The sequence below is a fragment of the Lipomyces doorenjongii genome (assembly GCF_038497915.1).
Source record: "Lipomyces doorenjongii strain NRRL Y-27504 unplaced genomic scaffold V1508scaffold_44, whole genome shotgun sequence".
NCBI lineage: Eukaryota > Fungi > Ascomycota > Lipomycetes > Lipomycetales > Lipomycetaceae > Lipomyces > Lipomyces doorenjongii.
In genome coordinates, this window is record NW_027118111.1 from 1 (window position 1) to 25,630 (window position 25,630).

The following is a 25,630-nucleotide window of genomic DNA, read 5'->3' on the forward strand; positions in this document are numbered from 1 at the left end:
CATACAGTTTGGAACAGAGATGTGAACGCGGCTCGGAACATCGCGTGGATATTTTGGTGGCTGCGCGTCCACAGTGGAGGACGACCGCCAGGGTTGCGTCGATGATGCTGGCAGTGGTCAAGGAAGCTGTCTGCATCTTTTATTCGGTTGGCCGAAAATGTCAACCATAGAGTGACCACGAACACGAACTGTTGTTCCGCGAGTCCTGCACAGTTGCATCTAAAATTAAAGTACTGTAGCCGTCAGTATTATCGGCTACAAGCCTGAATAATAAACGGCAGCCAACAGGCTGGTAAAGATAGGCACCGTATAGGCATGCGCCGATCGTGTGTAGAGCGGGGCAAGCCGGCTAAGTTGTGTTTGAGTTGGATGCCTCCCGCAGGCGCATTTGAGACGGCGCAGATGTCATTCGCTACCATATTACAGGACGCGAACAAGTGCCTCAAATGTCGAGGGAAATTGAAATTGAAATTGCGCAACTGCAAGCAAACCGCACTAGGCACTTGTGCTCTAACATCACCAACTACGCGCGACTTGCAACGATTGATAATACTTGCAGATGCCAGCTCGCAGAGATGGCTAACCTTTATCAAATTAGGCCACTTGGCGACAGGCGATTAGCGCATATGACGTAGAGAAATTTCGAGAGTAGCCCGTTCACGACGCAATTAGATTGTATAATATTCAGTGATGCATACTTCAGCTGCTTCCGTCTCCGCTGTTGCAGAAGCAGCAGCAGTGATGCTGATGCAGTTACGGCACAAGTGGCGTGCGAAAGTGCGGCACTTGGACACGCGCGCAAGGTGTGCATAAGTGCACAGCAGCATGAGTGCCCATGCTGCACAGCCCGAGGATGCGGGGCTAGGGTTGTTTGCTGGCGCCACCACAATGTGTGTGCTGGCACAATGCAGGCACAAAGCAGTCGCGGGCATTCGCGGGCAGTCGCTGGCAGTCGCTGGCAGTCGCTGGGTACAGCTGGAGAGTGCGTTTGCACTTTGTACCCGCACCCGCGACGTTACGCTCGCGCCATCGCCGCTTGACATATCACTCGTCTTTTTCTACCTCGCATTCGCCGCCCTCCCCCAATATTTCTCTTCCGCCTGCCTTCTAGTTCCCTTCACCCGCCGTTCATATTCTTCTCTGTCTGCGCTTTTTTTCGAGTGCGTCTCCATCCTTCCCTCCCCTAGGGCGTTCTGCCCGATCGCGCGCGTCCTCTGTCTCTAGTCTCTTCCGGATTTGATCTTCACAATCTGTCTAGTCGAGCGTCAGTAGAGCAGGTTTTCGTGTGCGCATTTTATCCTCAATCGTCTTTCGCCAGATCCAACTGCGCTCACCTGCAGTCTGTTGTCGATTCTACTAGTGCACAGTATCAGTCATCGCGATCGTTCATTATGAATTAACGACATTCAAATATTTTAGCAACACAATTTGCATCTTTTTTTGCTTCTCCTCGTCTCACGTTCCTCATCGAGTCGCTGCCCACCGCAGCTCTTTCTTCTTTTACAACACATTTCCTGGGTTCGCAATCGCAATCTTGCTGACTTGGCGCCATCAAGTTACGTGAACAATTAACTACATTCCATCCGCCGACACATTTCTTGCGTCCACATTTCAATCCACATTCCCAAATGCCTAGGCTCACCCCAGATATCGCCTCATCAACACCGAGCTCTCGCTCCGCCTCCGTTAGTCGCAACAGCTCCTTCAAAGACGGCTGGGTACGCTTCGTCGTCTCCTCCGATGGCAAGACCCATGAGCACCATCTCAAGAGCGCCCGGCGCCAGGAGAAGCTGTCAAACATGTTGCGCGAAATGGTCGGCGCGAAGAAAAAAGCAGTCGACGAAGAGGACGCGGGCTTGAGTCTGGTTTCGTCATGGCTGAGGTCGAATGAGAGGGACAACGCCGCGGGCGGCAAGAAGGACTCGTTGACTGCACCAACCTCTCTCGTTGAGAAGTATGGCAAATGTCACGAGATTATTGGAAAAGGTATGTTGTATGAGCGCGTTCTACGGCCTGAACGGCACGGCTAACTCTGTAGGTGCGTTCGGCATCGTGCGAATATCACACAAAATCGATCCCAAGAACGGCAAGGGCGAGAAACTTTACGCTGTCAAGGAATTCAAACGCAGACCCGCCGAGTCCCAGAAAAAATACACAAAGCGTCTGACGTCGGAGTTTTGCATCTCCTCGTCCCTCCGCCATCAAAACGTCATCCACACGCTCGATCTCATCCAGGACGACCGCGGCGAGTACTGCGAGGTCATGGAATTCTGTCCCGGTGGTGATTTGTACACGCTCGTTTTGAGCTCCGGAAAGTTGGAGGTGCAAGAAGCCGATTGCTACTTTAAGCAGCTCATGCGCGGCGTCGTGTACATGCACGAAATGGGTGTCGCCCACCGCGACTTGAAACCGGAGAACCTGCTCCTCACAACCAACGGCGCATTGAAGATCACGGACTTTGGCAACGGCGAGTGTTTCCGTATGGCGTGGGAGCGCGATGTGCATATGACCAACGGAGTATGCGGATCCGCTCCCTACATTGCGCCGGAGGAATACACCGAAGACGAGTTCGATCCGCGACCGGTTGACATCTGGGCCACCGGCGTGATTTACATGGCCATGAGGACAGGACGACATTTGTGGAAAATGGCAAAGAAGGACGAAGATGAATTTTACCAAAAGTATCTGGAAGGTCGGAAAGACGAAGCCGGCTACGAGCCTATCGAGCAGCTCGAACGAGCACGGTGTCGAAACGTCGTGTACTCGATCCTAGACCCGCACCCCGGTCGCCGCATTACAGGCAAGCAGGTTCTCAACAGCGAGTGGGGCCGTGAAATCGTCGTGTGTGAGGCTGGCGAAACAGGACATTGAATCGTGTGTATTATGTAACTCCATTTTACATATTCTGTCATGTGTTATTATAGATGTGTCCTGTGGTGTATGCTTTTGTGGAATGATTACAAAGTATTTGTTACGGTTATGTGTAATAATATATACTTACGTGATTATGTCAATCTTCTTTCCAAGACACCAGAAACCAAAACGAAAGACCTCTCCTCTACCTCTCGCCCCGTCCTGCTGTGTGTAGTAGTAGTTATTTATGACATATACCGTAGTGTTATTTTGCAGAGGTCTGTGAGTTTTGCTCCGCAAATGATATTGCATTGCATGTATTTTGACGATTGCATATTTGAAATTATTTTACTTTTTAGTGTCGCTTGCTGCCGATCGATGCGTCATGATATAAGTCGAGTTCTTTGTTGTACCTGTGCTTGCATGACATCAATACTGTCCATGCGGCGCGCGGGCTCGCAAGTCAGCTTTCTATACTACCTCACTAGATTTGTCCACACTTGCATCGCCACCGCACATGTCGACGTCGAAAAAAATGAGTTCAGAAACACATGCAAGTGGCAAAGTCGTAGATTGTACGTTTTACATTACTATCCGGCTTGTTCTGGGTTCGGGCGAAACGGGATTTGCTCGACAACTAACTGTGCTGATTTAGCGCTGCCATTATTCGAACTGGAGTCGCATATACAGAACTACACAGGTACGCCTTCTCGCGATTGAGTAATAAAACAAGCTGCTGATGGATGCAAGGACGAAATGCGGTCGACCGTCTCCTGTTCATCGCGGACAGATGTGCGCCGCTGGCCAAAGACGCGCTCACACTGGCTATCGCGAGCTTGAAACAAACAGCCGAAGTGAACCGGTACGAAGACGCGGTCGAACGACTGCACGAAATCGCGCCACACGACCCGCGCGCGACAATCGATACCGTGTGGGTGGACGAGGTCAGCAAAGCGACCCGCTCGACGGGGGATAAGTTAGAGCTCGAACTCAAGAGCTACAAGAACAATCTGATCAAAGAAAGCATTCGCATGGGCAACTCAGAGCTTGGTGATTTTTACTTCTCAATCGGCGACTTGTCGTCCGCGAGTAAGTTCTATTCGCGACAAAGGGAATACTGCACAACCCATAAACATATCGAGGACATGTCGATGGATATGATTCGAGTTGCCGTATACCAGCGAAATTGGTCGCAAGTAGAGACAGCCATGTCCCGAATCGACGCACTCCCGTCCAAGAACTCCGACATTGACCCGTACTTGAAAGCAGTGCGCGGCCTATGGTCGCTCGCGCAGAGCAATTTCGCGCTAACAGCGTCGACGCTGTTAAACGTTCCCGTCGAATCGTTGACCCATCTGGCGCCAAAGTCGCGCCAAAACGCTACGTACACCATCACGGACTTTGTCACCGTGAACGACGTGGCCGTGGTTATAGGCTTGTGCTCGCTGGCGTCGTATAGTCGCAATGCGTTGAAAGATCTCCTCGACAACAATGCTAATTTCAAGGAGATTCTCGAATCAGAGGCGCACATCCGGACACTACTGGACTCATTCGTGTTGTTCGACTATAAATCTATTTTCAGCACGCTGGAAAAACATAAGACTGATTACATGCTCGACATTTGGCTGGCTGACCACGTCGAGAAGTTGTTTGATCGGATTCGAGAGAATTGCTATACCCAGTACGTCAGGGGTTATCAACGGGGATATCTGGACAAAATGGCTGCACGGTTCGGGGTTAGTCAGGACGACGTTGAGAAAGACTTGATTGCCTTGATCGAAAGTGATAAGGTCCCCGTGAGATTAGATCTCGAGAATAAGGTAAGTTGTGTGGTGTTCGTGCAAGCGACAGAGATCGAATACTGGGACTGACGAGGAATATAGTACTTTCTGTTCAAGTCCGCAGATGAGCGCGCTGACGTCTACGACCACGTCATGTCGATCGCAAATACCTTTGAACGCAACGGTCGACTTTTACTTGTCAACATTGGCGTGCTGCGTGGTGGACTCGAGATCAATGCGAAGCCAGAGTCAAGTGGCTTCGACCTAAAGAAAAGGCCCTAGGGTAGACTCTCTATTGGCAGCAATGTTGTATATATTTCTAACGGTCAGGTGTCCCACTATTTACATTAATCTACAGACAAATGGCATTATGCGGCTAGATCTGCAGGACGCACGTCCGGTTCAGTACGATCCTCTCGTAGCCAACCATCCACATCGCCCAAGATATTCTCCAGACTCCACTCCGCCGTCGGCATGATATCGTACGACGAATGCAAACCTTCCGTTTCCCACATTTCTATACCCGTCCACGCGATCATCCTCCCGTTATCGGTACATAGGTCCGGCGGCGGGAAGTGCAAGTTCATGGCCCTATCGGGGAACGCATCCATTAACCTGTCCGTTACGTATTTAGTTGCTCTTTTCATGGACATTAAAACAAATCCAATACTCACTTTTTCCGTAAAAGCAAATTGGAGCCGACCCCACCCGAGCACACAAAATCCTGAATCCCAGCAGCAACCTCATGCGGCACCGTCGACAGCGTATATGTAATCCGATCGACCGCATGATCAAAAATAGCATCCTGTATCTGCTTTGCGATGATCTGCACGTCTGTCTCCGATAATGCACTCAACCCGCCCTTTTGCGCAACACCTCGTTTGACCATCGACACGAAAGACGAGAATGAGAACGCCGCGGTCTGGGCACGTCCGGGTTTCGGTCGCATCGGCAGCCTGACTTTGATCCCCACCTCTACCATCTCCTCCTTGCTTAACGCCTTATTCTCGCCCGCAGCAACCGACTCCTCGTATCGCCGCACGAGCTTTTCCAGCTCGGGCCCGTTCATGTTTCCGTTCAATCCCAATTCTCGTGCAGATTTATCAATCGCGTCGCCCATTGCGATGTCAACCGTATTTGCAAGAATCCGATGGTCGAGTAAACCAGCCGACAACACAAGCATCGTGTGGCCGCCACTAACCAGTAGCGACAAGAATGGAAATCGCGGTGCTGAGCCGTTGGTGAGGAGACGCGGTGTCAAAAGGTGCGCGAGCATGTGATGCACGCCAACCATCGGAGTGCCCCATGCGAGTGACAAGCCCTTTGCGAATTCGACGCCGACGGATAAGCTGCCGCGCATACCCGGACCGCGAGTCACGCATATCAAGTCCGGCGTGATCTGTGGGGCGTTGGGCGGACGGAGGATTTGGGAGACGAGAGGAGCAAGATGGAGTTGGTGGTGGTTGAGTGCGCGCGTTGGGACTATCCCCTTGAATTCTTTGTTGTCGAGCGACGAGGTCAGTGATGAGATTAGTTTAGGCGGTTCCGAAGGCGAGTATCTGTCGTATAAGCAGACCGAAGTGTCGTCGCATGAGGTCTCGATCCCGAGTACGAAGTAAGTTCGTCGCCGCAGTGGGTTCTTCCGGAGCCCGCGGAGGTATATCCGTGGTCGCTGTGACCGTAAAAAGGTCATAACTTATCGTGCTAGCATGTAAACCCAGCTATACATTAACTGTCGCAATTGCCGCCGGCAATCACAATATTTGATGACGGTGTTGACAAATTACTGTCAGATCAATGTCAATTGTCAGAAATTTCCTCGACTTGAGCCGCACGCTTCCAATCCCATTCCGCATTCTAATGTCCAACCCTTCACGTTTTGCCTATTTCAAAGACCATCAATTCATTTTCTTTTTAAACACGCTCTCTCTGCATCAGTCGACCCCAGCAATGGACAAGCCAGAAGTCCCGTCAACAACAAGTCTCATCGCAGAAGAAGCAACAAAACACCTTACCAACCTCCAAAAACTCGACGACGTAAGTTATCCTCCATCTCTCGCTCCTCGCTCATAATAAGTTAGCGTCTCACTAACCCTCGCAATTTAGGAAATAATCGCACTACTAACCCACGCCTCAAAATCTCTACAATCACTCAATGAACCAACCATGCAATCGGAAGACCAAGCAAAGCAGGATTTCCAGACTCACGCCAGCAACTTCTTCGCAGGGCTCGAGTCCGTCACAGTCGGGCTACGCAAAGAAGCTAAGGCCCTGCAGGACGCAAATATGTTGGGTACAACAGTTACTACCAAGGCGGAGTGGGTTGGTGGGCAGAAGGAAAAGGAGGGGATTGCGGCCGCGGAGTCAGTCTTGCGGAAACTTAATGCGTACAGCCAGGATTAAATTTTGTGGCTTGTTAACAGGAGTTGGAACTACGGGATGGTATGGCGAATATGCCATTCGACATTAACTTCGTGGATGACTGTTGCAAGTTATTTCGAATCGCTTCGACACTTAAATACAACGCCGATTGCATCATACCCCATAGCCGACAGCGCGCCGCGAGCAGAAAGCGAGTCTACAGTCCCGTGTTCCTGGAAGTCTTAGACGCGGTAAAACGTATTATGGCGATGAAGTGTGACAAGTGTCATTAAGTTTAGCGTGAATGCGGAAGTCGGATGTTTGACACGCAATGGCAGATGTTGTGCTAATACACAGTTTTCAGCTTCTTTGATATATACCTTTTATACTTGGATAACAAGCTACTTGCGGCGACTCGAAGTGCATTGAGCAGTGTTTGAAAAGACGAAGGTGCGGCAAGTCTAGACCAGACAGTCCATACCACGAACCGTCCTCAACTCCCATACCCGGACAACTCAAGAGCGGCCCTAATACTAACAGAATAATCCTTGACCTTGCCGCCTTCAGCCGGTGCTATTCACAGCTTATGTTTAACACTTGTTCATGCGCTTGAACTAGACAACTCTCGGGATTGTAGAATAAAAGGATATCGGCACCACCATGGTTGTAATTGCTACTAGGGGACTGAGCGTGGTCAACGTAGTTGCGAGCCCTTTGGCATTTTTTAGTCGTTCTTACCATTTGGAACCTTGCGTTGTGCTAATATCGTTCATTTATTGTGGACCACTTCCCCTACGTAGGGGCTAACGATAGCCATATATTTTGATAAAAGATCCAAATATACATATAATACAAGCATGTTACTATCATGACTGCCATATATTAGTTCCCACTATCTTACATGTACCACTGTCGGCTTCACAAAATATGTAATGGACCGACATTCGCACCTACGCCAGTGTTTTTCTTGCTATTCCATCCAGGCCAGGCAAAAATGAATTATTCTCATGACTCAGAATATGTCAGAATAATATGCTTAGATGGGTTTGATCTGTATAAGTCAGCAATAAACCTGCATCCAGGGTAGTGTTCAAGTATACCTTAAAATGTAATCCAATCAATGAGAATACTAGAGCTTTCAAATCCTGAATCAGATAATAGAACACTCGTAATCCTTCAGGATCATCGCTGGCTTGGACGTCGTTCAAAGAGCCGATCTTAGAGGTCTGCACAAAAAAGTAAGCAACCGGACGCCGCAAATTCGATAGATCACCTTTACTAGAGGCCGATAGGTAAAGTTATAGATCAATAGAGCTTACCTCAAATGAAATATGTTCCTGTCCTAGTCGAATTTCCAGCTCTTGTTTTCCTTCATGGTTCTTTTCTGGCCACCGTGAATCATCTTCTCTGTTATCAAATCTCCGTTAGAGAGGTATTCTGTCGCATAACAAAGACCAACTCACTTCATTATTTCACTATCCATAATCATTTTTTTCAGTTGTTGTATAACAAGCGCGCTAACGCACACTACACATACTTGTCAATAGCGGTTTTTATAATAATAAGTGATTCTACCGCATGCACATACTCTCTTTCCGAATTAGAGAATCATTTCTGTAATTTGAATTATTTGCATATCTCGCAATTGCACTCCGACCATCACCCTGCACTCTGAAATCAAACTCTGTCACACATTAGCATCATCTTCTTTCCTCGTCGCCAAAAATGCGAATTTCTTGCATACCCAAAAATTCGTGCCCAAACTTTCCCGCGTGGCCAGAGTAATATCGTACGTAGAATGGCTCTGCGCGATCGGCTGTAGCAGGATCATACTCTGAAGACTGTTCTGGCTGTTGTAGTTGCTCTTCTGCCATTTTGTATAACACAAATATCCAATCCAAACTAATGCACTCTGTAATTAGATATTGTGTAAAGATGCCGGTGAATCAGGCCAGCAAGTATTGGATTTTGAACTCCTCGAACTCTGCTCATAAGTTGCAAAATGAGTGGCATCAGGGTGCTCACATGTACTTCAATCTCAGATTTACGCCCAAACCCCTGACTTCCCCGAAAATTTAAACCCAAACCCACTAATGACAGTCTCGGTGAGTTTGATTTTGCCGCATGGTGAGTAATGAACCGAATAATTCGCTCCTCGGTATTCTCTGCTTTGGCCTGCAGTTGGACTTTCCTGCAGAAGTGGTATTAAAGTGGTAGTGCTATATAAGGGTCTGATAGACTCCAGCAGAGGGATAGATTAAGTATGTACATGCATTTGCAGGCCCAGACATGGAGGGTTGATGTGATGTTTAAATACTTATTCTATGTAGATATCGATTCGAAATTAATTTGCTATTGCAATTACGAACATGGCCGACAAACTTAACATTATTACTCAGAATTTGCAAGAAGTTCTTAATGAGCAGATTATCAAGCATGTCATTGAGGTCGAGCAGCGACCGCTGAAGATTTACTGGGGTATGTACGCTGCACAGATGCAATTATCTTTATGTTAAATATTTGGACTAATTGCTAGGTACTGCGCCAACTGGTCGTCCACATTGCGGATATTTCGTGCCTATGACAAAGATCGCCCACTTTCTTCAGGCAGGCTGCCATGTCAAGATCCTTCTAGCAGATTTGCACGCCTTCCTTGACAACATGAAGGCTCCGCTCGACCTCGTTGCATACAGAGTCAAGTATTACGAACGGATAGTAAAGTCAATGCTCACTTCCATCGGCGTCCCAATTGACAAGCTCACATTCGTCGTTGGTTCGACCTACCAACTCTCCGAAAAATACACAATGGATATCTTCCGCATGTCGTCCCTCGTCACGCAGAACGACGCCAAGCGCGCTGGTGCCGATGTAGTCAAGCAGGTGGAAAGTCCATTGCTCTCGGGCCTGATCTACCCTCTCATGCAGGCACTCGACGAACAGCACCTCGACGTTGACGCACAATTCGGAGGTGTCGACCAGCGCAAAATATTTGTTCTTGCAGAAGAATACCTTCCACCACTCGGCTACAAGAAGCGTGCGCATCTAATGAATCCAATGGTGCCCGGTCTCACTCAGGGTGGTAAGATGTCCTCGTCTGACCCCAATTCCAAGATCGATCTGCTCGACAACGCCAAGACAGTCAACAAAAAAGTCGCCAGTGCATTCTGTGCGCCCGGTGTTGTCGAAGGAAACGGTCTGATTGCATTCGTCGAGTATGTGCTGCTCCCTGTCTCCAAACTGAGCGTCACCAACATCGGGGACGAGAAGCTGTTGGTCGAGAAGGAGGCTAAGTTCTTTATCGACCGACCCGAAAAGTGGGGCGGCCCCATTGAGTACTCAAGCATTGAACAGTTGAAGGAAGATTTTGCTTCTGAAAAAGTGCGTATTCTATTGCCGCAGTAATATAGTTTGGCAAGATGCTAACACTACTACTAATTTAGCTCTCTCCGCAGGATTTGAAGCAGGGCATCAGCGATGCGCTCAACAAGCTCCTCGACCCCATTCGCGAGGAGTTCCACAACGACCCCTCATTCAGGGAACTAGAGGCCAAGGCCTACCCGCCACCCGTTGTCGCAAAGCAAGCAAAGAAGAAAGAGAAGGTTCTGGGCTCGAAGTACCTCGAGGCCATGGAAGCCAAGAAGAAGCGAGAGACTGAAAAAACTCTAGGCGCCGCTGCAACTGGCGATTCTGTTGACGAAGTTGCTGCGAATGTCCTTGAGACGAGAATTACAGAATAGCTTATGTTATGGTGTACAAATACATGACTAATAGATCGCCCAAATATGTTCCGTGAGTTGCATGAATGAAGCCGTAGCCGGTAGAACTATAATATTTGAACATAAGCACTTCCGTACACAAACCCCAATCCCATATATGCTCTGTATAAATCAAACCAATCAAGCATAATACAATCCTACTGTACAAAAGACAAAAACGGATGACAACAATAACAATAACAATGCTAATCTTATGCTATGCTACTTCCAACTTCTCGTATAATGATCACATTCCTTCCCATCCTCCATTGTCGACCGTACTTTCAATTCTTCTCGCGATCTGGCTAGCTATTCCATTTTGTAGCCAGATGTTGCGTATCAAGTTCTCATAACGTTTCTTACTTAAATAGAGGGGGCGTCCGCGCCTTTTTACCAACTGTGAGCACTGTACAATTTATCAGACTCATTTGGAACTTACTTCAAATTGGGATCAACTTCGCCATGAACGTCCAGATACGGCGCCACAACAAAACTTCCTTGCCCGTCCTTCAAAAACAAGATCGTACATTTCTTTATGAGCAAGAAAATGCCAATATATCCCGCGCACCTAAACCAGTTAGTATCAGCCTTCTACGCCAAATCTTCGAAAATTTTGTAGATAAAACTTACGATTTCATATGCTGGTTACATTCGCCGCTACCTTTCTCATCAACGCAGCAGTAATTCTGGCAGCAAACAAGAGTTCCGCAAAACAAGCACACGCCAGGATCCTCTGGACTCTTTCCACACTTACTGCATTTCATCTTGCCCACCTCCTGAAAAAACGAGTGCAATCTTGTTGGCAGTTTGAGTAAATGCAACACTCCAGGATATTCCAACGTAATATTGATCGTTTGCAAACTCTTTGGACGACGAACAGTGAGTTCCAGGTGTCGACACCAACGTGTAATGATCTCCAACATTGTCTTGTTCTGTTCAAATTGGGTGTCACTGCCAAATGCAGAAAACATTTCGTCGATGGATGGCAACTTCAGCAGCGCCAATAGACGGGACATCTCATCGTCAGTTTCAACATCGAGAAGAGCGTCGCCGTTATAACCAAGAGGGCCAGAGACATTCACAAGTATTGCACACTTCCGCAGGAAAGGAAGAACAAATCTCTTAACAATTGCATAAATACTCTTTCCGGGCACGATCCTGAAGATGTCGGTCACCGACTCCTGGAAATACCCACTTTCCTGAAGAATCATATTCATGAATTCTCGCATCTGGAATAGTAATTCATCTGAAACTTCTACCTCCTCGCCCACAGTACTTATCTGTGGAATGTTAAGCCATACATTTGCGCGATATACCTGATCCCCAAGAAGATATAGAACTTTGACAACCTGAGCGATATAACATAACATCATGATATGATGAATGTCGACGTCCATAGCTTGGACCATGCATACAGACGCCTCAGCCAAGAACTCAAAAATATCTTCCATCAAAAGCGGCAGCACGATATTGGGGCAGGAAACCGCGTCTTTGTCATACATACACTCCTGTCCAAAAAACAGCTTTCCAATCTGCTGATGATGCATCTTACTGTAGGGAATAGACACACTCATTAATTTATCAATGTTATCCATTACACTGAACGAACCGAACGTCAAGGTCGTGGCGCGCAGGGTACGAAGTAAAGCCATGGTCCGTTGAGACACCTGATCCAAAATGGACATACCAATATCTGTACCGCTTTCTGTTCGATTTGCACCACGAAGAGCAATTTCCGAAGACGAGATTGTTGCAGCGTAAACTTTGATCAACCGCTGAAAATGCGACAAGTCCTGATTCAGTTTCGTTGAACCCTGTGAGCGAACCAAGGCCGAGAGTGCTTTAGCGTTGCTCACATAAACATTCTTGATCGCCTCCATCTCTGGGCTTAGACTTCGCCGTTCTTCAAGCTCCTGGCTCATTGTACCAAATAGCCTCGGCATGTGCATCCAGCTTACGTCCGCACCTAATGTGAACTTTCGCAAGTAGAATGGCAATAAAGTCGATTCAGCAGAGCCTCGGATACGTCCCCGAACCAAGTCGTTAAATAGATAGACGCCATTTACAAAGTCACCGCACGTCTTCATTTGAGTAATATTACTCCATACGTCATCGACGATCCAGTCCGAAAATGGTACAGTCGTTGTCAATTCTGCATCAAGTGTCTTCTCCACGCCCTTGAAAATTATAGGCAAGAAAGCGTTATTTAGGGACTTGCAAAGTGGACACAAGAATTCGCCTTTCTTTGTGTTTTCAGGAGGATTTCGAGTGATATGCTGGCGGTGCCTACTTTGGATTGCCTCCTTGTACTCCTCATAGCATGAAAGATGCATGATATGGCCGCAACTAACAGTAACTGGTTCCTTATTGACAGACCCATAGGGGAAACCTCTTCCAATCGAATTGTCGTCGTCTAACGATACGCTGTCATCCACAGAAGAAGCCGAGTTCAATTCAAACGACGGCCGATCTAAGTCTGCTTCACCGGATAATGCATCAGCCATCCACTCCGATGAGTCAAATGGCGTCTGTCGGAACAATGTGGACTCAGTTAGTAAACCAATAGTACCGTATATCTCTGCCTCAGTAGTCGGCTTCCGACATAAAATACAAGTTCCGGACGGAAACTTCCATGTTTCTGTTTCCTGGCCGTCCAGCATATCTTCATCTTCGTCCATATCCTCGTCATCGTCGAATGTTCCTTTATTCTTTTCGGCGAATCTCTGCTGCTGCTTCTGAAACTCTGCCATAATCTTCGCATGCCGTTCTTTCGCTAAACGTTTCTTGCGTTCGGCAGGTGTCTCAGTTTCTTCTTCTATTGTCGAATCATTGCTCTCCTCAACTTCCTCCATGGCCCCACTCACATTCTTGATACCATTCTCATAGGCCGCAGGCTCCTTCTCCTTAATGATGTGCAAAATACGCTCAACGAGCGGTCTGTTCGCCTCGAACTTGGAATTGTCTCGAATAAAAAATAGCACTTCCAAAATTGTCTGATACTGTCCGTCTGTGGGACCAACCTTCGTGGCCCCGATATTGCAGGCGTTGTAACTGAATGTCGGTAATCTTCTATCCTTGTCGGGCACACAAATCTTGTCTTCAATAATTGCAACATGGCACAAATGAAGAGTCAGATTAAGTAGAGACTCCGGTAAAGAGGATGTCGCTGAGAGTCTCTGGAAAGCTACGTTGCAAAGCGTGACGTAAATCATTTGCGCGAACTCGGGCGTGCCGACTATCCAACCTAACCGAGTAAACGGGCCACTGGTGATACGCTCCAAACGTGGCTCGATGACCACCTTCTCAACTGGATGCCCAGTTGAGCTGCTTATGGCCTTCTTCACCGCAGTTTCGGCGGCATCCCACTGAGTTGCCGTGTAATGGAAAAAGTACGGATCCACGTCACTATAGTACTTCGCTATCAATTCGTATGTTCCAAAATCATTCAATCCTTCTGGTGCCTTATATTTCGTGATCTCTCGCAAGATCACTTCAAATTTCTCGTCATTTGACAGATATTCCGGCATCTTCCTCGCCAAGTCGGAAAACGCCATCGGTCCGAAACACAACACTTGGATGATCTCGCGTTTAATAAGCGCGTCTTTGGTGCACTCGTAGTCGTTGCCCAAAAGACGCTTGCGCTCGGATAGTAGCACGATTATTTCGTGAACGAACTCCTCCATAATATACATCAACTTGCTTTCTTCGAAGGTCGGATGCTCGACTGCCCCACGGAGCCAATGCACCAGACTCCAACGTTCAATTATGGTCAGCATGACACGTGATGGATTGCAAGTCGCCATCATGACCTGCACTCCGAAAATGTCGCGCGCATACCCGCTATCTCGCATGGACATATCCCGATAATGAATCTCATGAGTGCGGAGAGTGTAACCATTACGCACCCACATTCCGACCCGAATTTGAGCGACTAGTACCAGGGTACGAAGAGGATAATCGAGCATTAGCATTAACATGTCTTCGGGGCCAAAAATAATCGATCTTCCTGGAGCAGGTGGATCAAGAAGAGAGAACGACAGAAGCGACTTCAACTGCTCTGCTGATTCAACGCGTCCAAACTCAATCAACCAAGTAAGAAACCCGTGTAATGGATGATGCATACTTAGAACATAGAATTCGACCGGGAATTGCACAACAGGATACGATGTATTGCTGAAATCTCCGCTGGTAAGAGCATGGAAATGAGGTTCGTCCATAACTTCACAATTCTGAAACCGGTCACGCATGAAACCAAGCGACCACATTGTAAGAATTCTAGCTACAGCTCTGATAGACTTGCGAGTTGTGGATTGTGGGCCCTCCCAACAAGCCTTTGCCACCAACCGTGACAGTTTCACAATTGGAGCTAGTACCTGGAAAAACGACACCCATTCCGTGGATTCATATTCGACATGCTCGTTGATTTGTCGTATAAATGGCGCACATCCTTCAAAGAGAACAAATATATCGGCAACTTGGCTTATCCGATTCTCATCGCATGAGATGCGCTGTTTGACGACGTTTCTTGTGATAATGTGCTCTATATCGACAAACACTTGCTGAATACGACGATTCTTGAGCGTTCGTCTGTCTGACGGAATCGACGCCGTGAGATCCACTGAGCTAGGGGGGCCCACTCTGCCCTTAGTCAAGTATGTGTACAGTATGGCGACAAACGACGAAAAGTGTTTCTTAACAATTTCGGTTGCGATAGTTGGACATGTGAACAATTGCGTTGACAAAAGCATCATCGAGCAATTCGGCTCGCGGTCAGCTAACATATAATATTCAACAAGTTCCGGATATAGCTCAGCAAAATGCATTCCCATTGTCGATTTATAATCCAGATTTGATATCATTGTTGACATAAGCAAATCCCTGATTGCGTACCGCGCAGTCTTCCAAAAACGAAGGTCGAATAACATTAGATAATCTAACCGCAGTCTTCTAGAATCTGTATCCTTCGCATTTGCAGAACCGGATGCCGAAGAATATGAATACGAAATCGAGTTTTCAGCCTCCGATGACTCCAGCCAATACTGGGGTGCAGACATGTTCTGTGCCATGCTAATACCTTCTGCACTATCAAGCGGATTGTCGTCACGACCTTGAATTTCTGCGATACCTTCAACCGTGCCCATCGGACCAGACGGAATACTCAGGTCATCATCAGGGTCATCAAAATGGCCCGACAGCTGATATAATGGTTGCTTGACTCTGGTAGCAGTCGACCCAACCTGCCAGGGTTGACACAGTGACTCGCAAATAAGATCTCGCAGCACAAAGTGGTGTCCAACCAATGGCGATGTCGCAAGATCGTTCAGCCATTCCAGCATAGTCCCACACATGTCTTCTCGGAATGTATCTCGTGTCGAACGTATGCTGACGGCGAGTTGTAGTCGATCAATGATCTCACGAGCAGCGATCAGATCTTTTAAATTGCTGGACGTACTGACAATTTTTCGGCCAATAGCGTCAACCTCCTCTGAAATAAATTTGCCGTATTCCTCCCTTCTCCTTGTCGCGCGCATAACTATCTGAATGACATCGGTAAATGAATGTTTCTCATCGTTCCACAATACCAATGCAAACTGTCCGTTGTCTTTATCTGCTTCTTCTCGTTTACCACCATAAATATTGGGATCTAATGCGAAGGAGCCAAAATCTTTCCGAATCAACTCCTCATCTTTGCAATCTTGATAACTCTGAGGCGAACAAGAGAATACATCAAGAATGTAATCCAACGTTCGAGCAACCGTTCCACGAATACTCTGAATCAAATTATCTGGCAGAGGCTTCGGAGGCGCTTGCGCAGCTGAATAGTACTTGCAGTTGACGTCTCGCAACCAAGCTTCCGGATCGCCACAATCACAGACACCACCGCCATCCTTTTGTGAGATTGAAACTGTGACCGTATGGCCGATGTGGTCGGATGCATTGTAGCAACGCCAGCAAAGAACGCAGGTATCGTCTAGGCCGCATTCCCTAGCCGCCTGTCAGTTTTCTCGCCTGATGGAAACTATTGACTAATATTTCACGTACTTGCACTTATATGTCGGTTCTCCTTTTTGGAACTGATGCATACATGGTCGCCCAGGATGTGAAGGGTCACCCTCACCAGTTGACATCATCCAGTCTTCAGTAATGGCAGGTGGTCCGTGTGGGAAAAAAAAAGATAAATATTTGCCATTTGCTGAGATTGAGTTGAACAGGATCCGTAGAAGCGATCGCTTGGACTCATCTGTATATAAGAAATCGTGGCGGGCAGGCATTTCCCGCAAGTAGCGAGATAGCGCCTTGTCGTCATACATTTTGATGATAGATAGTGTGCGCAGAGTTTTGAGGCTAGGCTGCGAGGTGCACGATCTAATGTCAATGTCAGCGATATTCGCCATTTGCCATCCAGTAGTCTTCTTATTTCACGAACCTTGGAGAATCGGTGGAATCAGAATTCGGATCTGGTACTGCCGGCACTGCAGCTCGCAAAGCCTACCGGCTTTGGTCAATGAATTCAAATCAACTTGGAGTGTTTTCTGCCTTCAATATCTATTAGTAAACGCATTCAAAATATGGTACAACTCGCAGCGCTTAGCGTCGACTAGATTACGCGAACGCTTGCTGCATTGTCTGGCACCACTATACCTCAAACGATAATGTTTTCAGTACACACAACAAACCACTCAGCTGCCGCAAACGTTTGATTATTCGCAATTATACGCCAAATCTTTAGAACCTTGTAAAGTAATCTATTGTGAATGGCGACACGTAATGGTTATACTGTGCTCGAGTAGTGCAGTGCGTCAGGCTGCGGTTGGTGTATTTCAAAGCCGAAACCTCTGCCGTGTAGGTTCTGTCGTCATCGCTGCTGTTGGGAAGTGAGCTCGCTGAAGGGCACCACAAATCTCGCTAAACTTAATTTGTAAGGGATCTCAAGTTCCGCTGACAGTTTCATAAGAGTCTCGTGTCTGCCGCACGAATTGAAAGGATGTCTGAGTCCAACTAGTCGATGGAACTAAGGACATTGATTTATGAACATATGATAAGATAATGACGACAGATATGTCTGTATGGAGTTGCCGGAAACAATTATGAACATTTCTGGTCGATCCGGACAATTCACAGTCCCGGCACTGGGCAGAAGACATATCATTGTGTTATGTTACCATTATACAGTTAAAATTTACTAAACCTTCCATACATATATCATTAACGCATCTAACCTAATCGTACACTTACTCAGAACATGACTTGAGACAATGCTTTTCACAATTAATTTAGAGCAGATCTCTCAGATTGAAATTATCACGAATTCCCCAAAAACTTTCGTCACGGATACAACAAATGATGCGCCAATAGAAATGCTGTATTTGAAATACTTATTATCGATTTAGGATGTCGCAATCTGTTTCAATCTCTTGCGAGATTTCAGTTTTTCAATATGACTCTTGCGCCATCTTTCCCTAATACTCCGGGCTCGCTGGGTCGCGGACTGGATGGTCGAATTTTCTTTTTCGACAAGAACCCAGCAAGTGACGACGCTTTTGATAAAAGGTCGTCATCATCGTCAAGAGCCCTAGTAGCATAGTGGCGATGATTGTGATAAATAGCACCATGCAGGTGGTGAATTGCTTCGGCCTGGGGTTGCGGATAAGTGGATGCGTGACGCTGATGGTTGCGGCGATGGTGCTGATGGCTACGCGTGGAGGACGGTAGGTCGGGCGGTGTGTGTGTTGGATACTTAAATTCGTAGTGCTGAGGAATGGAGGACGGCTTCGCAATTCTCAAATCCGGGATTGGATTTGACGAAGACGTATCGGAAGATGCCAAAGAAGGCGAAGAAATAGTGGATAGCGTCGAATCTGACGATTTGGTTGATGACCAAGACGAGGGCGATGTCGGAGATGCGGGCTGGATCTGTTTCCGCTCTTCAACCTTCGGAGAACTGATTTTAGTCGGAGGAAGCGGCGAACTGGATGGAGAGGTGGGTTCTGAGTTGCTCGTAGCAGTCTGAGCAGTAGAGAAATCAAAGACTTCAAACATGTTCTCAATCATCCTATGCAATTCCGCTTCACGCAACTTCGCGGCACTTATGTCACCCTTTGCCTGCGTCCGCTTTTTGCTTCGTCCTCCGCGTCCTTCAAGCGGTGTGTCCTCCAGCAACAACTCCTCAAGTTCGTAAGTGGCGTCGAAATTGGTTCGATCTTTAGGTGGCACAAAGACAGGCGCGTACTCCTTTGCTTCTAGACCTTCCCGAGTATATATCTCGAAGAACGGTTCATCAAAGAATGCTTTCATTCCTGTTGCACCCAGCCTGGTTGTGGGGACAACTTTCAGAAGACCTTTCATTGCCTGTTGTGCTTCGTATGATACGGCTGGAGATGTTTTGTAATACCTTGGGGAAGCTTGTCTTATCTGGGAAATCAGTTGCTCTTGTCCAGCTGAGGGAAATGGACGGCGCGCATATATACATTCATACAAAACAACGCCTAACGACCACCAATCGAGAGAGGGGCCATAACCTTCCTCAGAATAAACTTCCGGGGCGAGGTATGCCAGGGTTCCTGATTTCCCATGCAGCATAAAATTTCCTGCGTCTGCTTCTGGGCAGGTTTGAAGATTTCCCGATTCATTATCTCTGGTGTCACATTGATGTCGTCTTCGAGGCATCTGTGTTGCGACGTTAAAGTCTGCAAGAGATACATGACCTTCCGCGTCGAGTAAAATATTCTCGGGCTTGATGTCCCGGTGAACTATTTCGCGTGCGTGAATATAATGAAGCGCGCATGCAAGCTCGGCAATCCAGAAACGAACAGCAGATTCGGTGAATGATCGACGACTAAGATGAAAGCGCAGGTCACCTCCCGTCATGAGGTCGACAACGATGTACAAATATTCAAAGTCCTGGAAAGAGTAGCGCAGGTTGCAGATGAAGGGATGTCTCAGTCTTTCGAGGATGCGACGTTCACGGATGATGTTTCGGACGCTGTCTGCCTTGACGACTATATAAGGATTAGAATACCGGACTTGAAGGCGACTAGGATACTAGTAAACGTACTTTCATCCTTGCGTATATACTTCAATGCATATTCCACTTTTGTCGCCTTATGCTGTACTATTCTGACTTTTCCAAAAGCACCTCGCCCTACGAGTCCCGACAACCGAAACTGCTGGAGTGATACTATGACAGCGAAGAAATTAAGTTAGCAACTCCACGCTGCAGTCGCTGTACCGGAGGAAAGAACATTGGTACTAACGTGTAGGATCATCGGCATTCTCCTTTGTTGGCGTATTGCCCATGTTATATGCGACGCAAATTCTGAGGCAGCAACCCAATGCGACTTACGAAATGCGATATCTGAAGCGGACTGCGTAATGAACGACGGGAGATTTGTGGTGCGTGGCGAGGACTATGTACAGGACCCGGCGGCGAGTAGTTCGTAATGACGAGCTTGAACCACTGGGGAGATAAACGACAGAAAGCAGCAGGACAAGCTACATATAGAAGCCGTTGCACTGTGGTCTCGCGTGGTTTCGTACAGGGTACAGCCAAGGCATGCAATCGATACGGCTGCGGATGCTGAAGGAACCAAGTACAAACAATGCGAGGTGCCAAATATGTGTGCAAGGGGTGCGCCGACGCTGTAGAAGTAATCCTATGCGTCAGCATGAGCGCTCAAGGCGCAGACAGAATGCCTCATGTCGTACTGTCCAAGCTCGATGTGTGGTGCATTACTAGTTTGTTACAATAACAGGGGGTCCTCGCCGCAGCGAAAGAACAAGCGCTATTTCGTTGTACATACTCCCATTTAACGAGATGATAATAATGAGGTTGTTCTACAAAACGACGACCTCGAACAGTGTGATCCCATCGCAAGTGCACGAACATTTTTGGATGGACTTTCATCCTTTTGCGGCTATTTCATTCAATATTGGCAGGGATTAGATTAGAGAGATGCTCGGAGGCTAACAGGCTCGAGTTGAGGCTGCGCGCTAGTCCTGAAGCCACCTAGCGTCCTCACGTGTTTGCCACGCGGAGCCCACGCGGAAACCACGGGCCACCTAATCCAAAGCTAAAACTCCCCACGTGCGGCGTAATTTTCACAAGCGACTTATTCGCGATGATGGAATAAAATCTATATTCATAACCAGTCCGAAAATAATATACATAAATATATTTTAATTCGTGTGTAAAAAGACGCTCGGGTAGCATCTGCCGATTGGGAGGCCATTTCGCGCGCACTTCAACCAAGGTTTGCTTAGCTACTTACTTCGTGAGACCCTTGTACTACATAAGCAGACCTGCCGTTGTTCCCTGCTGCGTCGCGATGCACATGACACAGTAGGACTGCTATTCCGCCTCAATAACGCAAGACTTTGATTGGCTGTACGTCTGGCTAGCTACGTTTTCGTCGTGTCTTGTAGACCAATAATCTGACTTTGCCAACATTCCTCCTAGTGAAAACTGCTCCACGCCAGTCTTTGCATTCCATGAACTGGCACGCACTGCACCACGAACGTGAAGTGATCTCAGCAGCCACATCTTACCTTGAAACAACAACGTCCAGGCGGCAGGCGTTGATGTCCTGCCACACAATAATTGTCCACCCAAGTATTCTGAGACGTATCGCATGCCTGGTGCAGTTTTAGAGAACGCAAGTAAATGCCGTAACCGACATCTGCGTAGGAGTAATTACTGAGAGGTTCTCCAATTACCAGCCGCACGCCTGGCTGGCAACCACCGCCTCGCACATCTGACGAATGGCAGTACGCGCAGATACATTGCAGCAGTGGCGTTCGTTTATCGACTCCTATGTCTCAGACTAAGGAGATAGGGAACCTGGTGGATAAAGTGCGGCCTTTCAGGTAGCCTCTGCCCCCAATCCGTAGTGGCCAATAGCAAATCTAGCTATGCAGAGAGTCTGCGATTCATGGGAACAGACGTTTGCTTTGTCGCATTGTGATTTGGGTTATTAGAAGACCGGGAACACATAATAGTAGCATTCGTCTGAAACTATAGCCGACAATTATGTAGAGACTCAAGAGACCGCTGGTATTTCGCCAACAGCCAATGGCTCCGACACTGCAAAAGTCTCCGATCCCTGTCGACGGCGACTTAACCATGGCCGTAGTTGGTGCTCATCTGGAAAACCATGCATGTCTTTGTCTTAGTCGCCTATAATTTAAGTGTAACATCGTCCCTTACTCTTCGTCCAGTTAAATCAAAACAAAATTTGTATTAAATTTCTACCATAGCACATCGTAGCACGTATAAGCGCGCGATATTACGCCTCACGTAACAATAGTTCAATAAAACGAATACAAACGACATGCGCCCGAACAATGCATGTAATAATCCACGATACTACCTAAATAGTTAAAACGCCTAACAAAATAAGAATTCGGGATAAATAATACTTGGCAATCCTAGATGCCGCAACGGCGCATTCTTGACGATCGTCGTCATCACCTCCAGAAAAATGCGACAGCCGCATACCGGCTCGCCACCGAAGTAATCAATTAATTACCTCCAGACTTAACGTAAATACCTTGGAGGAAGTTGACCGGGCCAAAAATTGCTGGCAACTGTGCCGCCCGAAGAATATACGCGTATGTACCGTACTGGCATTAACAGAAATCCAATCCATCAACAACGTCGTTGCTACACTCGATAACCTACAATCTCAAATGAACCAATCGCCAATTGCGAAAATCCTATCCGTACGCCAAATTCGTAACATTTCGCCCGGCTCGCAATCAGTGTACATAAAATGCAAGGTTGCGCACTAGTCAGACTTCCATCTGTCCGGCAGGCTCCTCGTCGGACTCGTACGACCCGACTGAACTCATTTCTTCGTCATCTGAAGATTCATCGTCGTCGTTCTCCATGGCCTCGGCGGTAGCGTACTTGTTCACATAATCTATCCCTTGTCAGATCGAGACTATATATAAAATGATTCCAACCCGACTCACCCTTGACTTTGTTCTCATACGCTTTTGGTTCACGCATCAGCAGAGCCGCAGCTTCTCCATTCAAGGGGTCTGTAGGATTGGGATAGCGCAAGAGCTGAGGTAAAAAGACCTCGAAAATATTGATCATGTCTGCATTCTTAGCATACTAGCACAATAATAATGGACATATATTCTGATAAACTTACCGAACATTGGGCTCCACGTCTGATTGATGACGTCCAAGCAAACCGACCCACTCCTGTATCAGGTAAGCTCTGCATACTATACGAAAATGGCACGATTGCACGTACAGTTCGTCAATGTTGGGATGAAAAATGCGATTCATAAAACCGATCGATGGCGACTTATACGGGTACTGGTCCGGTAACTCGACATGAACCTTCCACAGACCGTTCTGAAAAGGTGCTATATGGATGGTTAATGTCAGACAATTCACAAAATATGAATCAATTAAATTCGCATACTTTCATCTGGACCCTTAAACCGGACATAAAACTCTTGCCTAAACTAGCAATTAGCTATATTCTAGCAAAGCCCAGCCATCTTTCCACAGCAACTTGACAGCGTAAAGCACATACATGCTTCCATTTACAAGCGTAACTTCATAATCGCTCATAAGCCTATCGAATGAATCAGCCAAAAGGGCATCATTACCCTACAATCTGAATCGCACTTACAATTTCATGACATCCGTTTCAATACGACGCTTAGGAGAACTACAGGTCTGTCAGTACCATTTCCAAAACTATACATATGCAGTGGTAAATCGTGGTGAAATTCACTGCGCCTCTGGATTGCCACGCGGTTACGTGACCTTAGAATGTCACACTAACCGGGACATACCTCATAACTAATCTCTATATTGTAATGTTTCCGCAAATACTGAAGTCTCTGGTGGGAGTCAATCGCGCCTAGGTTCTGAATGACTGACTTTGTTATCTGTGATGTGTTAACTGAGTCAACAAGCGGAGGCGCTGACCACAGCACGTTGTAGTTATTACATATGACCTGGCGGCGTCGGAAAGCTTAAGGCCTCCAGTGTTGGACTTGCAACTCCGGCCCGAGTCCGAGGTCCTACTGTTTGGCGCATTTGCCAGTGCCAAGTGTAGTGTGGTATTTAATATCCTAAACACATATAATGCGTACCATTTATGGACTATTAATGGAGCTGTGTGATTTAGGATTAGGGTCATTTGCACAATCTGCCTCTGTTCTAACAATACTGTGGGACAAACACAACAATAGGTTGGTTATTCAAATTGTCAGTAGTATGGTGGGCAGGCGCGGATAACAAAATGCAGATAATTTATTATGCCATTCCAAAAATTGATGTTAAACACAAAAGCGCCCATCTCGGACAATGCAATACCACAATTCAATATTTTCCCTACATGCCACTACTCGATACCTTTGCTGTTGCGATATCCATTTCCTCCAGCTTTTTTATATCATCCTCATTACGCATAGAATACGCATGTTCTTCTCCTGGAAATGATCTTTCCTTAACATCACGCACGTATTCGGCGATGGCCGCGCTGTTCGTTTCAAAAGCGTCCGCATACTTCTTGACAAACTTTGGCGTAAACCGATCAAAGCTGCCCAGCATATCCAACTGCACCAAAACCTGACCAGAGCATTGATTACCCGCGCCAATACCAATCGTAGGGATTGTTAGCGCTTGTGTGACGAACTTTGCGACTGGCGCGGGTACCGCTTCTAGAATTATCGCAAAGCACCCAGCTTCTTGTAACGCTTGCGCTGAACGCAGTAGCTTCCTCGCCCCAGTAGCTGTCCTAGCTTGCACTCTGAATCCACCTAATGATGCGCTGCGCTGTGGTGTAAGACCAATATGACCGATTACAGGGATTCCAGCGGTTGTGATCTTCTTAATAGTGGCAGCCATTTCAATACCACCCTCCAACTTGACTCCCTCCATTTTAGCTTCACGTATAAGACGTATGGAGCTCTCAAGTGCCTGTTCCGGCGATACTTCATAGGTGCCGAAAGGAAGGTCCGCAACGAGAAATGGAGCTTTGGAACCCCGCGCTACCGCGCGACAGTGAGACAGCATTTCCTAGAGCCGTTAGAAACTGTAGATAGCAGAACTGAGTTTCAATTTCTTACATCCATGGTGATCTGATTTGTATTCTACGACAGTGTTAGTAGTGCCTTCAGTTTCGATAATCGTGTAGAACTTACATCGTAACCTAGAGCAACCATGGCCAGCGAGTCTCCGACAAGAACAAGATCCACGCCTGCTCGGTCGGCGACTATTCCTGATGGAAAGTCATGTGCCGTGAGTGACTATCAAGTCGTCAGCATTAAGCGTGTTGTAAGGACATTAGAGACGCAGCGTACTGCTATTGGAATATTCCTCTTGTACAAACTCTTGATCGTGTTCAACGTAACTTTCGGTCTCTGATGCGGTAACTCCTCAGCCGTAAAATGACTACTATACCGAGCGGCCGCTACTGATATTCTGTCACTTCTGTGAACAATGCCATGAAGAAACAATGCCCTGTTTGGGCGCGTTGCTGTACACAGTAGTTGACACGACGCAAGGATATATCTACGGGCATCCATCCTACTTATAACTCTCAATCGCCCAAATAAACCGAGATTTAAGGACAATTGTCAGTGCTGACGATGCCGCTGTAAGAATGGCTCTTCTGGAAACCTCGAGTGACAAGAATGCGGTGGGAATAGGGATGTATTTATTCTAGATTGCGCGTGCTCATTACTTCGATGTAGTTTGTATACTGCTTGTGAATGTCCACCGATAGACCGATGATGCCGTGGACCCTAGTTTAGAGTTTAATTTATTGAGTTCAATTTAGGGAATTTATAGTCTTCACGCTTCCAACTGGACTATCGCCTCGAGGCTCTGCACGTCTTCAGCCAACGTCGTCT

At 47.2% G+C, this 25,630-nt stretch overlaps 10 protein-coding genes across 10 annotated transcripts; 4 read left to right on the plus strand and 6 right to left on the minus strand.

The window, feature by feature from the left end:
* Positions 1–1,628: 1,628 nt before the first annotated feature.
* V1508DRAFT_433843 (kinase domain-containing protein) lies at positions 1,629–2,871 on the plus strand (the record flags this gene model as incomplete). The annotated part of the gene is made up of 2 exons (XM_066942002.1): positions 1,629–1,986; positions 2,039–2,871. 2 exons carry the CDS (start codon positions 1,629–1,631, stop codon positions 2,869–2,871), a joined length of 1,191 nt encoding a protein of 396 aa, XP_066794444.1.
* Positions 2,872–3,310: 439 nt separating this feature from the next.
* Positions 3,311–5,012, plus strand: V1508DRAFT_421501 (26S proteasome subunit RPN7-domain-containing protein). Its single transcript, XM_066940890.1, has 4 exons — positions 3,311–3,428; positions 3,509–3,553; positions 3,604–4,673; positions 4,737–5,012. Exons 1-4 carry the CDS (start codon positions 3,371–3,373, stop codon positions 4,914–4,916), a joined length of 1,353 nt encoding a protein of 450 aa, XP_066794445.1. The 5' UTR covers positions 3,311–3,370; the 3' UTR covers positions 4,917–5,012.
* On the minus strand, positions 4,930–6,514 carry V1508DRAFT_456902 (glycoprotease family-domain-containing protein). The gene is made up of 2 exons (XM_066942663.1): positions 5,309–6,514; positions 4,930–5,249 (listed from the first exon to the last, which is right to left on the minus strand). Exons 1-2 carry the CDS (start codon positions 6,325–6,327, stop codon positions 5,003–5,005), a joined length of 1,266 nt encoding a protein of 421 aa, XP_066794446.1. The 5' UTR covers positions 6,328–6,514; the 3' UTR covers positions 4,930–5,002.
* A 70-nt stretch (positions 6,515–6,584) lies between these two features.
* Positions 6,585–7,037, plus strand: V1508DRAFT_405443 (uncharacterized protein; the record flags this gene model as incomplete). Its single annotated transcript, XM_066938695.1, has 2 exons — positions 6,585–6,671; positions 6,741–7,037. 2 exons carry the CDS (start codon positions 6,585–6,587, stop codon positions 7,035–7,037), a joined length of 384 nt encoding a protein of 127 aa, XP_066794447.1.
* Positions 7,038–7,762: 725 nt separating this feature from the next.
* On the minus strand, positions 7,763–9,047 carry V1508DRAFT_421510 (Mago nashi protein). The gene is made up of 6 exons (XM_066940891.1): positions 8,740–9,047; positions 8,584–8,679; positions 8,459–8,522; positions 8,315–8,402; positions 8,096–8,221; positions 7,763–8,046 (listed from the first exon to the last, which is right to left on the minus strand). The coding sequence occupies exons 1-6, from the start codon at positions 8,867–8,869 to the stop codon at positions 8,032–8,034; spliced, it is 519 nt and encodes a 172-aa protein (XP_066794448.1). The 5' UTR covers positions 8,870–9,047; the 3' UTR covers positions 7,763–8,031.
* A 63-nt stretch (positions 9,048–9,110) lies between these two features.
* Positions 9,111–10,816, plus strand: V1508DRAFT_421513 (tRNA synthetases class I-domain-containing protein). The gene is made up of 4 exons (XM_066940892.1): positions 9,111–9,256; positions 9,326–9,473; positions 9,532–10,373; positions 10,436–10,816. Exons 2-4 carry the CDS (start codon positions 9,365–9,367, stop codon positions 10,730–10,732), a joined length of 1,248 nt encoding a protein of 415 aa, XP_066794449.1. The 5' UTR covers positions 9,111–9,256; positions 9,326–9,364; the 3' UTR covers positions 10,733–10,816.
* Positions 10,817–10,997: 181 nt separating this feature from the next.
* V1508DRAFT_357779 (uncharacterized protein) lies at positions 10,998–17,061 on the minus strand (the record flags this gene model as incomplete). Its single annotated transcript, XM_066937037.1, has 4 exons — positions 10,998–11,136; positions 11,190–11,318; positions 11,381–16,735; positions 16,793–17,061. The coding sequence occupies 4 exons, from the start codon at positions 17,059–17,061 to the stop codon at positions 10,998–11,000; spliced, it is 5,892 nt and encodes a 1,963-aa protein (XP_066794450.1).
* Positions 17,062–17,849: 788 nt separating this feature from the next.
* Positions 17,850–20,470, minus strand: V1508DRAFT_421518 (kinase-like domain-containing protein). Its single transcript, XM_066940893.1, has 3 exons — positions 20,005–20,470; positions 19,806–19,928; positions 17,850–19,749 (listed from the first exon to the last, which is right to left on the minus strand). Exons 1-3 carry the CDS (start codon positions 20,045–20,047, stop codon positions 18,176–18,178), a joined length of 1,740 nt encoding a protein of 579 aa, XP_066794451.1. The 5' UTR covers positions 20,048–20,470; the 3' UTR covers positions 17,850–18,175.
* Positions 20,471–22,537: 2,067 nt separating this feature from the next.
* V1508DRAFT_373626 (ubiquitin-conjugating enzyme type E2) lies at positions 22,538–23,802 on the minus strand (the record flags this gene model as incomplete). Its single annotated transcript, XM_066937541.1, has 8 exons — positions 23,564–23,802; positions 23,398–23,436; positions 23,299–23,340; positions 23,185–23,222; positions 23,011–23,125; positions 22,906–22,958; positions 22,721–22,849; positions 22,538–22,674 (listed from the first exon to the last, which is right to left on the minus strand). The coding sequence occupies exons 1-8, from the start codon at positions 23,566–23,568 to the stop codon at positions 22,538–22,540; spliced, it is 558 nt and encodes a 185-aa protein (XP_066794452.1). The 5' UTR covers positions 23,569–23,802.
* Positions 23,803–24,008: 206 nt separating this feature from the next.
* Positions 24,009–25,491, minus strand: V1508DRAFT_421528 (ketopantoate hydroxymethyltransferase-domain-containing protein). The gene is made up of 4 exons (XM_066940894.1): positions 25,079–25,491; positions 24,920–25,024; positions 24,845–24,868; positions 24,009–24,794 (listed from the first exon to the last, which is right to left on the minus strand). Exons 1-4 carry the CDS (start codon positions 25,301–25,303, stop codon positions 24,108–24,110), a joined length of 1,041 nt encoding a protein of 346 aa, XP_066794453.1. The 5' UTR covers positions 25,304–25,491; the 3' UTR covers positions 24,009–24,107.
* Positions 25,492–25,630: the final 139 nt, after the last annotated feature.

Bases quoted from the DNA above. Each gene is read 5' to 3' on its own strand.
- V1508DRAFT_421518 (XM_066940893.1), bottom strand. From the start codon at position 20,047: ATGGGCAATACGCCAACAAAGGAGAATGCCGATGATCCTACAC. The intron at 19,929-20,004 runs GTTAGTACCAAT...TCGCTGTCATAG, and splicing joins GAATGCCGATGATCCTACAC to TATCACTCCAGCAGTTTCGG. The intron at 19,750-19,805 runs GTACGTTTACTA...ATCCTTATATAG, and splicing joins GTATATACGCAAGGATGAAA to TCGTCAAGGCAGACAGCGTC.
- V1508DRAFT_421528 (XM_066940894.1), bottom strand. From the start codon at position 25,303: ATGGATGCCCGTAGATATATCCTTGCGTCGTGTCAACTACTGTGTACA. The intron at 25,025-25,078 runs GTACGCTGCGTC...ACGACTTGATAG, and splicing joins AGAGGAATATTCCAATAGCA to TCACTCACGGCACATGACTT. The intron at 24,869-24,919 runs GTAAGTTCTACA...ACACTGTCGTAG, and splicing joins TGGTTGCTCTAGGTTACGAT to AATACAAATCAGATCACCAT.
- V1508DRAFT_421510 (XM_066940891.1), bottom strand. From the start codon at position 8,869: ATGGCAGAAGAGCAACTACAACAGCCAGAACAGTCTTCAGAGTATGAT. The intron at 8,403-8,458 runs GTGAGTTGGTCT...ATTTGATAACAG, and splicing joins ATGGATAGTGAAATAATGAA to AGAAGATGATTCACGGTGGC. The intron at 8,222-8,314 runs GTAAGCTCTATT...TTTTTTGTGCAG, and splicing joins AGGAACATATTTCATTTGAG to ACCTCTAAGATCGGCTCTTT.
- V1508DRAFT_456902 (XM_066942663.1), bottom strand. From the start codon at position 6,327: ATGACCTTTTTACGGTCACAGCGACCACGGATATACCTCCGCGGGCTC. The intron at 5,250-5,308 runs GTGAGTATTGGA...CGTAACGGACAG, and splicing joins AATTTGCTTTTACGGAAAAA to GTTAATGGATGCGTTCCCCG.
- V1508DRAFT_421513 (XM_066940892.1), top strand. From the start codon at position 9,365: ATGGCCGACAAACTTAACATTATTACTCAGAATTTGCAAGAAGTTCTT. The intron at 9,474-9,531 runs GTATGTACGCTG...ACTAATTGCTAG, and splicing joins ACCGCTGAAGATTTACTGGG to GTACTGCGCCAACTGGTCGT. The intron at 10,374-10,435 runs GTGCGTATTCTA...CTACTAATTTAG, and splicing joins AAGATTTTGCTTCTGAAAAA to CTCTCTCCGCAGGATTTGAA.
- V1508DRAFT_421501 (XM_066940890.1), top strand. From the start codon at position 3,371: ATGTCGACGTCGAAAAAAATGAGTTCAGAAACACATGCAAGTGGCAAA. The intron at 3,429-3,508 runs GTACGTTTTACA...GTGCTGATTTAG, and splicing joins AAGTGGCAAAGTCGTAGATT to CGCTGCCATTATTCGAACTG. The intron at 4,674-4,736 runs GTAAGTTGTGTG...CGAGGAATATAG, and splicing joins GATTAGATCTCGAGAATAAG to TACTTTCTGTTCAAGTCCGC.